The sequence below is a fragment of the Acomys russatus genome, chromosome 11, assembly GCF_903995435.1.
Source record: "Acomys russatus chromosome 11, mAcoRus1.1, whole genome shotgun sequence".
NCBI classification, from domain to species: Eukaryota; Metazoa; Chordata; class Mammalia; order Rodentia; family Muridae; genus Acomys; species Acomys russatus.
The window spans coordinates 27,257,377-27,273,519 of NC_067147.1; the positions used below are offsets into that span (position 1 = coordinate 27,257,377).

General features: G+C 37.0%; 1 protein-coding gene across 8 annotated transcripts in view; it reads right to left on the bottom strand.

Annotated features, from left to right (window-relative positions):
* Phf3 (PHD finger protein 3) overlaps positions 1-16,143 on the bottom strand; it is a 75,086-nt gene that overhangs the window by 14,573 nt on the left and 44,370 nt on the right. For all 8 annotated transcript variants that reach the window (XM_051153008.1, XM_051153004.1, XM_051153003.1 and 5 more), the window contains 5 exons: positions 13,056-14,790; positions 7,019-7,331; positions 5,809-5,992; positions 1,194-1,338; positions 958-1,114 (listed from right to left, as the gene is read on the bottom strand). In XM_051153008.1, coding sequence (XP_051008965.1) covers positions 958-1,114; positions 1,194-1,338; positions 5,809-5,992; positions 7,019-7,331; positions 13,056-14,790 — 2,534 coding nt within the window. The remainder of the gene's footprint in view (positions 1-957; positions 1,115-1,193; positions 1,339-5,808; positions 5,993-7,018; positions 7,332-13,055; positions 14,791-16,143) is intronic.

Consider the following 16,143-nt stretch of genomic DNA (forward strand, 5'->3'; position numbering starts at 1 on the left):
CTATATTTACTTAAGAGCTGTGTGCATATTTGTTGCACATATTACATAGGGAATAACAACTAGAAACATAGGCCTGTACACTTTAATACACATGCAATTTTTTCCCAGCTTTTTTGATCTGCTGTTGATTAAAAAAACAGATGCAGAAATGCATGAGTCCTTATGGATGACAATCAGTAGAAAAAGACTTTATTAAAATATTATGTTCTTGGGCTGCAGACGCCACTCAGTTGGCAAACTACTTGCTCAGCATGCATACAGCCCTAGGTTTGAGTCCCAGGCATGTGTAAATTGAACAGTGTGTTAAGCCTGCAATCCTAGCACTCAAGAGTTGGCGGTAGAAGAACCACAAATTTAAAGTCACCCTCAGCTACATCTAAGTTCAAGAGCCTGTCCCCCCTCCCTGCCAGCGAACAATTACGTTCTTATGAGAGAAGGAGCTCAGTCGCTGAGAGCAAACTTGTTGACATGAGGCCCTGAGTTTAGTCTAGTACCAGAAGCAAACTACAAACACAGGGTGTTGTATGAGCTACTCAGGGGTCCTCCACGTTTTCACAATGCGACACAATGTCATCTACAAACATGCTGGATCACATTCACAGCTATTCAGGGATGCACTCAGACTATGAACCTCTTATAGGAAATATCTGTGGAGTCTAAACCAAGAGGCAAATCTATAGTCTCATTCCAATTAATAAACTGAAGAGCTATATCACTGCAATCTCATATCCCTACTTAGGAAAGTTGCAAGCATAAACATTTATAAGACTAGTGAGATGGCTCAGTGGGTAAATGCACTTGCTGCCAAGTTTGATGACCTAAGTTTAATTCTCTGGATCCACACTGTAGAGAACTGACTCGTCAAAGTTGTCCTCTGATAAAAGAATCAACATATATGTGTGCCCACACATACACATGCACACACAAAATTCCATAAAGGCAAAGCAAATTACTTACATTGTTCTTAGGATCTTTTAGATTGAACATCAGGCTTCTATATTTATTCTTATACTTGGCGTCTGTATCCCGAAAAAAAGAGAAAAGTTCTTTTTCAATTTTTGTAGCAACCTTTGCTGCCTTTTCCTCTGGGACCTTCAAATTTGAGTCTGTAAGTCTTAAAATTAAAACAATTCAATTATTTTCAAATACATGGAACACATGCCATTCAACTGTCTGTGATAACAACATGTTACCTTCTCATAAGAATGTCTTTGAGAGAATGCCGGACGCTCTGTCTGATTTGATCTGCAGAAGGCTTGGAAGCAGCAGCTGGGGTGTGCACATTAGGTCCACTCTTTTCAACTTTCTTCTTTTTTATCTCGTGCTTCTCATGAGTACCTAATTTTAAAAAGTACCTAAACTCATGAAACTGTTTTAGGAAACACTTTCTTTATAACACATGATGCAAGTTTAAATCAAAGCAGACCAAACACTATTTAGAAATAACGCCAGAGCCCACAGTCCATTATTCACGTAGTCCTGGTGCTAAAGTGCTAATTAAAATGTCCAGTGACCAAAGAGTGGTCCTAAAGCCCTAAACTGTATGCATTCCTTTCTCCTTGTCAATGTACGTTTCATAGATACTTAAGCTACTGCACCTTTAAAAAGCTACTTAGGTAATCTGACCCAAACCTCTTATATAAACTAATAATTTAAAGACCTTAATGAGTTACAGAACTGACAAGGCTTATTATGCCTTACACCTGACATTAGCTGAATGCCAACTCACTCCATCGGTTTTTCTTTTTACCATTATTAATTTACATACATTTCCAAAATCTCAATGTCAACCTACTACTTTGACATAAGCTCATTTATCCTAGAATATTCTCAGCTTAATAATTATTTTTGTTTTCTATTTGTTGGTATTTAAAAAAAATTATTCCAGGTAGAATGAAAGGTGGATCACTGCTCAAAAGCATGCACTGCTCATCTAGAGGACCAGAATCCGGTTTGCAGCACCATGTCAGGCCACTCACAATCACTTACAATTTTTTTCTCTGGAGGAATCTGACATTCTGGCTTCCAGAGATACCTGCATTTACATGCACACCTCCACACTGACAGGCACAAAACACATCCTTATAAATAATAAAAGTAAATCTTTATAAATGAATTTGATATAAAAACACTCTCCTTATTAGTGGAGTATATTGTTGTGATACAGATAAATAGCATGTAATGTATAAATCAGCTTAAATTTATCTCATTATTATCATTTCTATAAATGAACACATTTAAACACCTTCTAAGACAAAATGTGATGGTGCCCACCTGTAATCCCAGCATTTGGGGAGGCAGAGGCAGGCAGATCTTTGAGTGTGAGGCCAGCCTGGTGTACAAAGCAAGTCCTAAACAGCCAAGACTACACAAAGAAACTCTGTCTCGTAAAAATAGATAGATGATAGACTGACAGACAGACAGACAAATTCTTCTAAACTTTGAAACATACATTATTACTATTATTTGCACTCACCCTTCTGTGTTAATAATATGCCAGAACACCTTGCTTGTAACTTAGCCCATCTTACGAGATTTCCTATTCCACTCTCTCCAACCTCTGGTAACCACCAGCTCATGAAACTACCCATCTAGTCTTAGCTTCTATGAAATGAACATTTTAAACTCCACATATAAGAAAGAGCAGAACTTTACTGTGTATATAATGTGCATAAACTGACAGACACTTAGGTAGTACCACTTATCTTTAGTCCTTCCCATAGCAACCATTCTTAAGAGGTAAGTTGATATCCCATGGTGATTTTATTTGTACTTCCTAAATGATTAATGGTATGTCTCACACCCTACTATTCTACCAACCATTTTTACTATCTTCATAACCTCATTTCCAATAAAAATCACAGTAAGATGACACACTATTACCATTCTCTTGCATGTTTAGAGCTTTCTCTCTGATAAACAAGTAGGTAGTTTGATTTTGTGCCCTAACCTACTATCCTATCTTCCCAGGAACTCTGACATCCCATCTGAGACATTTCACACTCTCTTCTCTTAACAAAATATTCCCTTCTTCCAATTTGTTCTACTTATTTCACATTCTATTGAGAAGCAGACTCACAGCTAGCACTTCTCCCTCTCCTGACGTCACCCCTGCTCACATCCGCTTTCTTTCTCTTACTGCACCCACTGTTCTCTACCACTGATTGAACGCCCCGAATATAAAAACTCACAGGGTATGCAACACTCAAAAAAGCTTCAGATTTGAGGACAGAAGATTACGACAAGAGAACAGAAGGAGAGACCTCTAAACAAAAAATGAGGTCAAAATATCACCCTTGTGGGAGACATGATGTTATACATATGAAACACTCCATAAAACAACACAAACAAGCAATAAAAACCCAACCCTCTTAGGACAGTAAAGTTGTATAATATAAAAATCAATATATGGAACTCAGTAATGGTTTTAAAATATCTAACAATATATGAAATTCTTCAGAAAGAAATCAGGAAATTAACTTCATTGCTAACAGACATAATAAAATACCTAGGAATAAATTTTCCTAAGTGCAAATTTTTAAACCACAGTAAAATAAATTAAAATACAGAGGAAGTTATTCCTTGTTTACAAATTGAAAAATACACTAAAATGTTTGTCTTACGAAAAAGCAATTTACAGTCAATGCAATTCCTATCAAAATATCAAAGATCCTGGGCAGCGATGGTTCATGCCTTTAGTCCCAGCACTTGCCAGAGGCAGGCACATCTCTGTGAGTTAGAGGCCACCCTGGTCTATAGAGTGAATTCCAAGACAGCTAGGACTGAAACAGAGAAAGCCTGTCTCAAACCCCACCTCTGCAAAAAATCAAAGATATTCTCAACATGAAAATAGAAAAATTACTTCTAAAATTTGTAGTGAACCACAAAAGATCTCACACAGCCAAAACAATCCTGAGTTAAAAACATTACAATATTACCAAAACAGTGACTACCGACAAAAAAACAAAAACAACAACAACAAAAAAAAAAACAGAGCAATAAACAAAACAGAGAATAGAGAAATAAATAAATCAACATATTTACAGACAACTGGCACCAAAAATACACATTAGAGAATAGACCCTATCTCCTTAAGGAAAATTCCTTAACCCTGCTGCCACCTCTGCCTGCCTCTATCTACAACTCACTACACCCCTGCTCAGCAGGCATCTTACAGGTCCCCTGCTGCGAAGCCCTCCAGCTCCTCACCATTACACTCTGCCATGAGCTACGACAACTGCTTCCGTCCAACTGTTCTCTGGAAGCACTCTTGTCAAAGACATCAGTGACACCTACTTTGCTAAGCCAGAGGTTTACTATCCTATTCAGCTGCTAAGACACCCAGGTGACACCTGACTTCAGCACTAGAGGACACTTCTCCCCATCTCACAGGCCTTCCTCCCTATCAAGTCACCCTTGCTGGATCCTTCCTATTCTCACACTGTAGAACAAAAACAGACAAACAGGCTGGTATTTTAATGACTCTGCTTCTGCCTGTCCACTATGAAACTCTCTAGAACTGGTTTTTTTATGTAAATCTTTGATATTACATAATTACTATGGAATGGTCTTATGAGTCATAAATTCATACAACGGGCTCCAAATCACGAGCTCACTTAAAATCATTCATCAATTAAAGGTTTACTTAAATATTTCTACCTGCATGTCTAATAAAATTTCAAAGTTCTAATGACAAAAGCCATAATTTTTTAAGCATTCCTTTTCAATTTTTTTCTTTTTTCATCTCATGAAATGAAACTAAAATTCTATGCAATCATCCCACTTCCTTCATCTGCCAATGACTAATCCATTATCAAGTTCTGTAAACTCTACTGTAAAAGCCATCTTAATTCGAACATTTTCCGTACATCTGCTGTACCTGTGTAACAAGCAACTATCATGTCATTTATAGGACCCTGCTATACATTCCTAATAAGTGTACTCTTTTCTTCCTACAGGCCTAGAGGCTAAAACTAAGGTTATCTATTAGTGCCCTACACAAAATCCAAAGATTTCACATATATTCAGACTAAACTACACGGTCTTCCAAGATTTCCTTGAACCTGCCTCTCAGCACTAATCTACTGCCACGCTTATACTGCTCTACCCACTGCCCATCAGCTCCCACTCACTCCTACTGAGGCTCTTACTGCGCAAACGCACGCCTGCTTCAGCCTGAAAGCCTTCCTTCACTGTGCTCCTGCTCCTGACCTGTCTCTCTTTCAGAATGTTTTGTAGGCTCCAAATTTTACAAGTTACCTCCTTCCTCTTACATCAGTCTCCCTGGCTCTCCCCAACTGGAGCTCTGCGGCTCATTTCACACTTTTCTTTTCTTTCTTTTTTTTTTTTTTTAAAGATGTATTTATTGAGTATATAGTGCTCTGCTTGCATGTACAGGTGCAGGCCAGAAAAGGATATCATATCACATTGTAGATGGTTGTGAGCCACCATGTGGTTGCTGGGAATTGATCTCATGACCTCTGGAAGAGCAGTCAGTGCTCTTAATCTCTGAGCCATCTCTCCAGCCCCTTCACACTTTTCTTAACATCTCTGATATCATTTCTTTACTTGTCAGCTTATTGTCTATCTTCTTTCACTAATATTCAAGTGCCAGGAACACAGGGTAAAGGTGTTCTAACTGCACTAACTAGTAGTATCCCCTATATTTAGAGCAATGCTTTGTTGTTGCTGTTTTACAAATATGGTGAATAATTCATTTCAACTGTCACTAAGTTTTTTTTTTTTCCAAGATATACAAACCTTCAAATACATTAAATATATAGTATATATTTCTAGTAGCCTTATTACCTGATTTTGATGCTTTTTCTACTGCGCAAGTATTAGCTGTAGATTCTTTTGGTGTTTTTTCACTTTTTTCTTCTGAAGACCTCCGAGGTAAAACTGGTTGCCCCAACTTGCGAAGAGGAGCTAGCTGCCATTTTTTAATTTCATTATCTCTACTGTCTGATGAAGTTTTTCCCTCTCCAGACTCCTAGGAAATAGAATTTATTTCATTAAAATGAAAATTGCTATAAAGACAGATATCAATTAAATGTAAATGAAAGAAATCTGACAGTACAATTTTTTGGTTTTTCCAACTAGACTTAACATTGAGAATACAAATGCATGCCCAGTGCTTGTGGAGGTCTGAAGAGGTGCCAGGTCCCCTAGAGCTGAACTAGCAGACAACTATGAGCGACCACATAAGCGCAAACTGAAGACCTTCTGAACAGGGCTGTGTTCCCTCACTGGTCATCTAAAACAGAAGCTATGGCTTCTCTCCCAGCAATGTGTGGTTTAACAGATCAGAACGGCTAGACCAAGGGCTTCTAGTTCTTTCAGATTCTAAAATCTGATGCGATATTTGCTTATTCTTATACACTTATTGACACTGTGTTATCTCCTCTGCATAAAATTCTTTTAGAAGATGGTTTAAAATGTCAGATCAGGGAAAACACACTTTTAGAAGTTCACAGTTCAACAGGAAATCTGGGAGGTGTGACTTCTAAGCAAAAGAGGTCAAAGGTTACAATTGTTTTTTGTTAATTCTTAAAAGAAAATAATGCAAAATGGTTAAAGAATTAGCAGATACTTATACTGCAAATTTAGTTAAGTCATACAGCTACATAAACATGGACAACAATAATTCAAATATAAACCTACAGCTTAGAGACAGCACAAAAATTGTGTATGTCAAAATCCCTACTTCTCAGCAAAACAACCCACCCCCAACAACAACAACAAAAAAAATTCAACCCTTTTTATTTTTTACATTTTTTGAGACAGGGTCTGTTAGCCTTGGCTGTCCTGGACTCGCTTTGTAGACCAGGCTGGCCTTGAACTCACAGCGATCCACCTGCCTCTGCCTCCAGAGTGCTGGGATTAAAGGCGTGCGCCACTAACCCATTGTTGTAAGAACGTACATTGTAATACACCTGAAGGACAAAATTCGGAACCTCATTTGGGTCCATGCAAAGCTCTTAAAATAAGAAATGCACTACCTTTCTGGAAAGCTTACCCGTTTTAAAATTTTGACCTTGGGCTTTACAGTATCGTCCATGTATTTGCTTTTATCATTGGCTACTGTGTGCTTTGATGATGACCCAAGCTTTTCACACTCCATTGTTTTATCTTCACTGTGGGCTTCAACTACAGTTTGATCTTCCAAAATATCTGTGTCTAATACGTCAGTCTTTTTATCTTCTTCAGCACAGCATCTTACACAAACATATTCTTTGTCTTCCTCTCCCATTTGCTGTGCTTGAGAAAGACTTAACCCAACACAGTCACCATGAAACCAGTCATCACATCTTCCACAGCCAACCATAAACCTGGAGGGGGAAGAAAAGGGAAAAAGTGTTTTTTTAAAAACTTAATCTCAACTGAAAACAGTATTTAATGTTCAGATAGTGTTCATACTTTCTATGTATGCAACAGCTCAACACGGAGCAGGGTCCTAAGGAGTAGTTCATGAAAATGTAACTTTTAAATCAAGTGCTTTTCTCTCTAGTAGAAATGAGGGGAGAAACTAGGGGATTATAGGACTGAAGACACAATGAAAACTGGGCTCCCGTGGAACAAAGCACAAAACACAAACAGTGAGAAGGGTAATGTGTGAGGTCTTACACCAGAGTCCACCTAACTTAGCAGTGAAATCCTACAGAAAATTGAGGGATTTGACTTTTAAAAAAAAGTTTAAAAAGAAAAAAAAAAATCTGAGTAAAAGTCTCTCACTCCTAGTAGCCAGTAGGTACCCGAGTCATGATCCAATGTACCATGGTGATTCAGCTAAGGCATTTTTGTTTAAATTTGGGTGTGGGCTTTCTTAGTTAATGCTTCTGTGTTTTGGGAAATCATTTGCCCAATAAACAACATTCCACCTTAACATGAATGCACTCATATTTAGGTTTTAATTCTAACCTCCTGATCAAAGTTTTTCCTTTATTGTGTTCCACCTAAGAAATCACCTCATAAGTCAGAAGGCAAGAATAATTGCAACTACTCAGAAATAAAATGACAACTTAGACATAAATACTATGAGCTCACTTGAATATTTAGATTTCATTCCCCTTTCTCCTTTTTCAGTCTGGCAATTCATGATAGCTAAGGATTTGGGGATAGCTTTTTATCATTTTAGCACGTTGTGGCACTTATTTTGTAAATAGTGGCACCACCAGACAGGGCCTACCTACTCCTTTAAAAACAAATGGAATGTTTAAAGTTAATAGCATGAGTGCCATAGTCCAATTATATATACATCTGAGGTATTATTTTCATGTTGGAAATATCAAAATTAGTGCTCCATCTAAGAGGTGTTTTTTTTTTTTCATAATTTATTAAACTTTATTTTATATGCATCAGTGTCAGATCCCTTGGAGCTGGAATTACAGACAGTTGTGACCTGCCATTTGGGAGCTGGGAATTGAACCCAGATCATTTGGAAGAGCAGATAGTGCTCTTAACCACTAAGCCATCTCTCCAGCCCCCTAAGAGGTGTTTTTAAAGTGGTGGCAAGTCCATCCTTCCTTTATAGTAGCTTCTGTTTCTTGTTCTTGTTTTTGAGACAGGGGCTCTGTAGCCTTGGTTGTCCTGTACTCGCTTTGTAGACCAGGCTGGCCTCGAACTCACAACAATCTGCCTGCCTCTGCCTCCTGAGTGCTGGGATGAGAAATGTGCACCACCATGCCCGGCTACAGCAGCTTTTCATTCTCTTCATTCTTGTGTGCATTTCTGTCTTCCTAACTATTACTTCTGAGTCCTAAGGAAACTCACTACAATTAGCCATTCTTTATCCTCAGTGGCGCCTGCTGCCAGTGTTGTCAGTGTTCACCTTCCCTGATGTACTTGGTTTGAAAATAAGTGGTTTTTTACTCACAAGCCAAGAGAACATTTTTAAAATGTAACATTTATTTTTAAGAAAGTTTGAGATCTGTGGTGGCTTTATAATGTTTCAACTACGTAGGTGTTCCACAGGGTAGGGATTTTGAAGAATTCTTTCATATTTAATATTAATGTTCTGTCCTTGTTCCATGAGCACACACACTGCTACTTCCTGAAACCAACTGTCTAGCTAAACAGCTTTGATATTCAGAAGAGTATCAATGTGGTCATTTATCTACAACCACAGCTACATTGACTTCAAAGCAAGTGTGCAATGGTTTCACTCTTAAATGTCACATTACATCACACTGTGAACTGTTTTCAAATTACCATTTGATGTGACCAGGCCACCTCACTGATCTATCATCATAAAATTTATCAAAAAATTATATCATCATCGCTGATTTCAAGTTTACTTTGGAAATAATTACACCTAATTGCTGACACGCTTTGAAAAACAAACCTGTCATTTAAAGATGTCATCTTAGTACTTTAGGTTTGGTTTTTAAAACAATGTATTTAGATAAAACTTTCTACAAAACAAAACAATGGTAGCAAACTCTCCAGTGTCCTGGGTCCAGGGCCAGGGGTGAGGTCTACTTTAATATAGTCAATTACTCATAACTGTTAACATCAATCTCTATTTAGGTTAAAACTTCTAAGCATCATGAACTAAAATAACTGTTTCTGAAAAGAGAGAGAACGACATTGAGGAAGAGGGAAGAAAAGAAAAGGAAGGGGATAGAGATGGGTGGAGGAAGGCTCTCCTTATCTTCTCCTGAGACTGCACTGCTTTAAAGACATGAGGACTAAGGAGGCAGTTAAGGAGTAGAGCACAGAATCCAAAGCAATGGGACAGCCAACAACTATTATCTCCATTTCTTGCTCTGTCCTTAAATTTCTGATTAATATGAGGAGAAATTTCATTATAAAAAATATATTAGAATCTCTATATAAAAATAAGTAAACTGTACAGTTTCTGAACCAGTTAAGCAAATCAGTATGTATTAATTAAGTGGGAAAATGCAGCAACACTCATGTCTTTTCTAATGATGTTCACAAAGAAGCTAATAGTAAAAACGAAAATTAAATCAGGTCTACTGAAAAACAACTTATATTTTAAATTTCAATTCTTTTCAGTATGCGCCAGAAGAAATTCTTAGAAAACTTCAGTGTTAAAACTCTAGAGTTAATTCTAAAAATTAGCTGCTCTTAAAAAGATATGGGCCATAAATTAACACTAAAGGTATTATTACAAGATAGTCCTGTTAGGTAATTTAAGTGACAGCTCAGAATGTACTGCTACTACATATAATATTTTATTCCACATAAACACTAAATCATCTTAATAGTCAGTCTAATCGTCAAAGAAAGTCTTTAAAACTTAAAATGAGAAAATGAGAATCACTTAAGCTAAAGTAGTATGTCCTCAGAATAAAGTTTTGTTTTCTTAACGTAACACTATGAATTCATGTTGCTAAGGAGACGTTTTGCTGCTTGTTTTTGAAATTTTATCCAATCTACAAGAAAATCCTCTGCAAATTAAGACACAAACATCTTCCTAAAGAAGGAGGAAAGAGAATCTCAAGGTAGATAATATAAAAATACTAAGAAAATTTCCACTCAAAATGCCTTCCAGTGAAAAGGTTCAAAAATCACATTTATGTAAAAATAATAAGGGTCTCATTTTCTAAAGTATATTGAATAATCTTGATGCATGTATAACAGGAAAATAAATTTAAGAAAAAAATACACTTTATTAAAAGATCTACTGTCTCTAAGATATGTTATATCATGAAGATCTGTAATATAAAACATAATATCCAACTGGACTTATATACAAAAAAACTAACTCCAGTTGCAATTAGTGTAAAGCACTGATTCACTCTACTGTCGCAAGTGCTATTAAAAAACTGCTTTCAATGTGACTAGTGTATAAGATCAGACAATTAACTTCCATAGACTTTCCTAATAGATCTGTATTTATGCATGTAGAGTAAAACTGAAAAAATTACAGATTGTATAAAAACACGCTTTAGATATTTATTGAATGAAAAGACAATGTAACAAACCAGTACTGGTGAAGATATGTTAATATAAAAGGGAAAAAAAACAAGCAATGACTTAGGTTTCTTTATTCACAGACTGAAAAAAGTTATTGAAGATGTCTGAAGAGCTAACTGTTTCCAATGTACATCACCCAGATCAATTACACAGGGTCAATACCTCGTCCCATCCCACGGCTATCGTTCTCTGCCATAGTGCAGACTAAAACAGAGGAAGTCCGTACTTTAAACAGAAGCCTCAAAATGTAGGTTAAAAATATTAAATAATATGTAATCACCGCTTTACAAAAATAACTGCTTAAGTTATGAAGTGACAGTCACCACAACAGAGTTTGGGTAGACTCTGAAGACTAAGCCATTAGAACAAAATTTATCTATTAAAGAGCTAATAACAACATACTAAACATGGGTTCTAACTCTGTAACCAAGTTGTTCTCAATCCATGACTCTAACCACACATCAGTGTCATGAAATTTTGAAATACACAAACACTGACAAAGGCTGGCTTTTATTAAAAGTACAATTAACAATGCAATTTTATCTTTTCATCTCTGATATGAAGAGTAAGCTCCCTTTGAAATATGTGAATGTACCATAAAAACCATGAAAAGTATATAACTAGGATAAAGGTAGCATTATATTCAAACATGCTACAAAGTTTAAAAGCAGGAATATACTTTTAAATAAATTCCTGACAATATACTAGGATATAAATAGAAAAGATTTCAGCACTATAAAAGCGGAGGCAAGAAGACCCCAAGATCAAGGACAGCACAGATTATATACTGAGCTTTCAAAACAGGCTCTCCTATAGTCTGTCTCAAAACAAAAAAATTAAAAATCTCTATGGCATAAAACTTAACCACCCCAATACTTCCCTCTTACTCCCACAACTAAAATGATGTATAAAATGCTGTTTATTGGCTGTCTCTCTCTAAATTCAGTTTCAGGTTTATGTAATCTGATAGAGCTGGGAAATGTAATGGCCATTTAACTATATTGTCCAAGTTTTAATTCTTTTTAACATATACTCATTGACAGACATCCCAACAGCAACATAAATATTTGATCAGCACCATCTGCAGCAGCAAATGCCACTTTTTGTCCTTTCTCAAAAAAGAAAGCAAATGAAAATACACTGAGAATGGACAGGCAATGTGATAAGCTGCTAAAGATGAGTCCAAAATAACCCTAAAATAAAAGTAGTGGTAAAGTCAACTGTCAAAATCTCAAAGATTAGAAGTCACAAATTATATTAACTACTAAGACATTCCAAAAGCAAATACATATTTTCAGTCTATTTCATAATACATACATATGTAGCTAGGTAATCTAACAGTTGCTTTTACTATTGAATTAGTTCCAAGATCAAATTTGTTGGTTTTGACACATCCCCTGGATGGGGAGACCTGGTGGCACTCAGGGGAAGAATAGCAGGCTACCAAGAAGAGACTTTATACCCTATGAGCATATACAGGGGGAGGAAGTCCCCCTCAGTCACAGTCATAGGGGAAGGGAATAGGGTGAAAGTGGGAGGGAGTGAGGAATGGGAGGATAGAAGGGATGGGATAACAACTGAGTTGTAATTTGAATGAATCAATTAATAAATAAATTTTTTAAAAAATATTGGTTTTGAAATGGTAGTGGTTGGGTATTTCAAGTGCATTATTTAAAAAAAATAACAGCTTCAAAAGAAAAATAGCCATTCCATTAAGACCTTCACACTTTATTACTAGTTCTGCAGTCAAGTAAAATGACATATAACCTCCAGTCCTGAGGTAGCATAACAATTCTCATTAGCAAAAGGGTTTTAGTTTTTATCAGATGCAATGACTACATTAAATTCTAACTGGTTACAATGACAAAAACGTGTTCATGCATATCAGCTATTGGTCAGACTAAGCTTTTAAAAATATTCTACAATGATCTATTATGAATTCAATGGTTCCAGGTTTCTATCATTTATCCAGGATTGGTAAGGGCCTTTTGGAAGTCTTTGTATATTAAATAATTTATTTTCATATTAGAAAGTTCTCACGCTGGTCTCAATCCTCATCCTACAAGTTTCTCAAAGTACACACCCATACACACATGCACACGCACACACACCTGTTGCCATGCGGTTTTTTGCAAAACCCACATTGCTTGCTGGGAGTCCACATATATTTGCTTTCAACTGAGGTGGTCTGATCTGACCCTTCTTTTTTTACAGTAGCTATGTTGTCTGGAATGAACAATGGAGGCTCGTCCAGAGAAAAACTTCTGCTGCTTCTCCTCTGACGAGGCTGCAGATTCCTGTCGGGCTTTTTTGGCTTCAGTTTATCCTCCTCCTTAAGATGCTCACTACCTGCATGGTCATGCTCATCCTTCACATGGCTCGTGACCTTCCCCGCTGCTGCCTGCTGCAGAGGCTTATGGCTCTGTTTCTGGCTGGAATGCAGTAAGTGTAAGTGTCCAGTTTGTGCGGGATGATGGGACTCCTTAGAGCAGCCGGAGTGACCATGAAGCTTATCACTGAGAGAAGGAGTTAAAGGTTTGGACATTTGCATTATATTTTGATCTTGGGGTGTTTTTTTCGATAGAGAATGAGCTTGGCTTTTCACAGATTTAACCCCAGAATTACAACTCTGACTCTTCAAGTCCTTATCAACTTGTTTTTTCCTCACTTTGACCGGCCTCTGACAGTCACGCGGGGCTTCTGGGTCATCAGCATTTCGCTTCAGACTCTTGACATTAGACTTAGCTTTGCTGTGCACTACTTCTTGCTTTAATGCAACAGTTTTCCGTGGAGTTTCTGTGGTCGTGCTTTGTTTAGAATGAGTTACAGGTTTTGTGTGTTTGGATTTTGTGTTTTTGGGCTCTAAACCACTTCTGTCATACTGAAGATCTGCTGTTTCATGAGACTCCAGTTTGATACTTTGAGTAATATTCAACTGCTTTGAATTTTGGTCGGGAACATCACAAACAGTACTTTCTAAAGTACTAGTTTCTGGTTCAAAAGCACAAGTATCAATCTCCTCCAAGTTTGATCTATTAAACTCTGTGCTCTGTAACTGAACATCGTTAGACTCCACATCCTCACAATATCCTAATGTTCCCATTTGATTTCTCTGAAGAGAGTTCTCAGCTTTATCAACAATATCTATGATATTCTTCAATTCCAAATTACATTCAGCTGTGTCACCCTTTTCTGTCTTACTGTTATCTGTACAAGCAGAGTCACTAGACATATCAGAAGATTCTGGTTCTTCAGTCATCTGGTCACCTTCACAGTGTAACTTTATCTCCTCTGTTTCCTGTTCAAATTTTCCCACTCTACTCCTTTCTTCAATAGTGTCATCCATTTCATCTGAAACGAGATCGTTCTGCTCATCTTCTTTACCTGAAAACTTAAACAATGAGCTACTACTATCAGTCTTAGCTTTACATTCCATCAGAGTTTCATTTTTCTTTCCTTCCATACCAGCACAAGTCTCTGAGAGAAGTGAACAATTTAACTCATGAGATGGCACATTTATTTCACCCTGGTTGTTACATGCATGAGTGGAATCTAACTCAGCTTCATCCTTCATTTCAACACAAGATAACACTGAAGAATCCATTGAAGATGCTGAGACTTCTGGCACCACGTCCATGTGTTCAGCATGCCGGCTGCTCCTTCTACTCTCCTTAGGGTGTTCAGATTTCGGTGATGTATAAACTTCTTCTTTACCCTGGCTTCTGTCTTGTGGTTTCACCCCTACCTTAGGGGGACATACAGTCTTCCCAGATGGCTTTTTTGTGCTCAGAAGTGCTATATTTGAACGCTTGGCAATAGTACTTTGTCGCAAACTTCTTACTTGTTCTATCATAGAGGGAAAAATAAAATAAAATAAACTTAGCCATTTGCTGTGTGCTTTTGTTTCAATAGTTTAAAATATATCACTTCCTTATTCTGAACTATGAAACTTACCTAATCATATCAATATAAATTTACTGACAGCTACTCATGACGATCAAATATACAATATACAAATATAATTTAATATGTTAATTTATGCTTATTAGCATCTCTTGAATTCCATCAGAGGGAATAGAAATATAAATTTTTGACTCATCAAATTTATAAAAAGTATCTTTAACAAGTATCCTTTCCACAAGAGTTGGAAATAAAAGTAAGCAAAATGAGATCCATTACCACTAGTAAGTGTCCTAAAGAAAGATTATCACACATTATAAATATCAAATATTTCTAATTATATAAAAACAAGTACAAATGCCAATAAAGTCTTAAATGCAAACAAAACTATGTATCCTAAACAAGATCTGTTGTTTCAAGATATAACCTCTAAAGACCTCCAATCCCCATTTCAATTCCCATTTATACTGAAGCTTTTCCCCCCCTAAGTGAAACAAGTCTCCGGGTAGCCTAGGCCAGACTCAAAACTCCAAGGAGACCTTCAAGTTGATCTTCTTGCCTCCAATTCTTACAGGCTGAGTTTTATAGGCTGTTACCTCAACCAGAACCCATGGTTCTATATGCTAGGTAGGCACTCTGAAACAGCTGAGCTACGTACATCTCCAGTCCTTATAGTATTCCTATGCATGGAACTGAAGCTTGCACCAAGAGTATCACAAACAGAATGCCAAGTCAATCAGTAACTTAAACTGAGAAAAAAAATCTATGAGGAAAATACACAAAAAGGGCACTGTGCTCCTTCTTTAATAGTGCTCCTAACAAACCCTGCTAAGTAACGGTTATCCCCTTTCCCTGAACTCGCAAAATCTTTTTCTTTTTCCTCCCCTGAGACAGAGTTTCTGTGTAGCCTTGGCTATTCTGGACTTGCTTTGTAGACCAGGTTGGCCTCGAACTCACAGAAATCCTCCTGCCTCTGCCTCCCAAGTGCTGGGATTAAAGGCACTTGAAAAATCTTGAGACAGGAAAAACACAATAAAAAGAACCAAAAATGAACAAAACTTAAAATTTTCACTAAGTAGAAAAGCAACTCCTGAAATAAAATTCAAAACACAAGCATTAAGCTACACCTATCTTGCTCCTCTACATCAACTCTGTATCAACACTGATTTACTGTAAAGTTACTCATTCAAAGTACGATCTGAGTACACACTACTTTGAATATTTCCCCCAACTTGTCACTTATCATTAGGCCCTGGTATAAACTAATGATAGCACTCTAACTCTTCAATGTCCCACTGG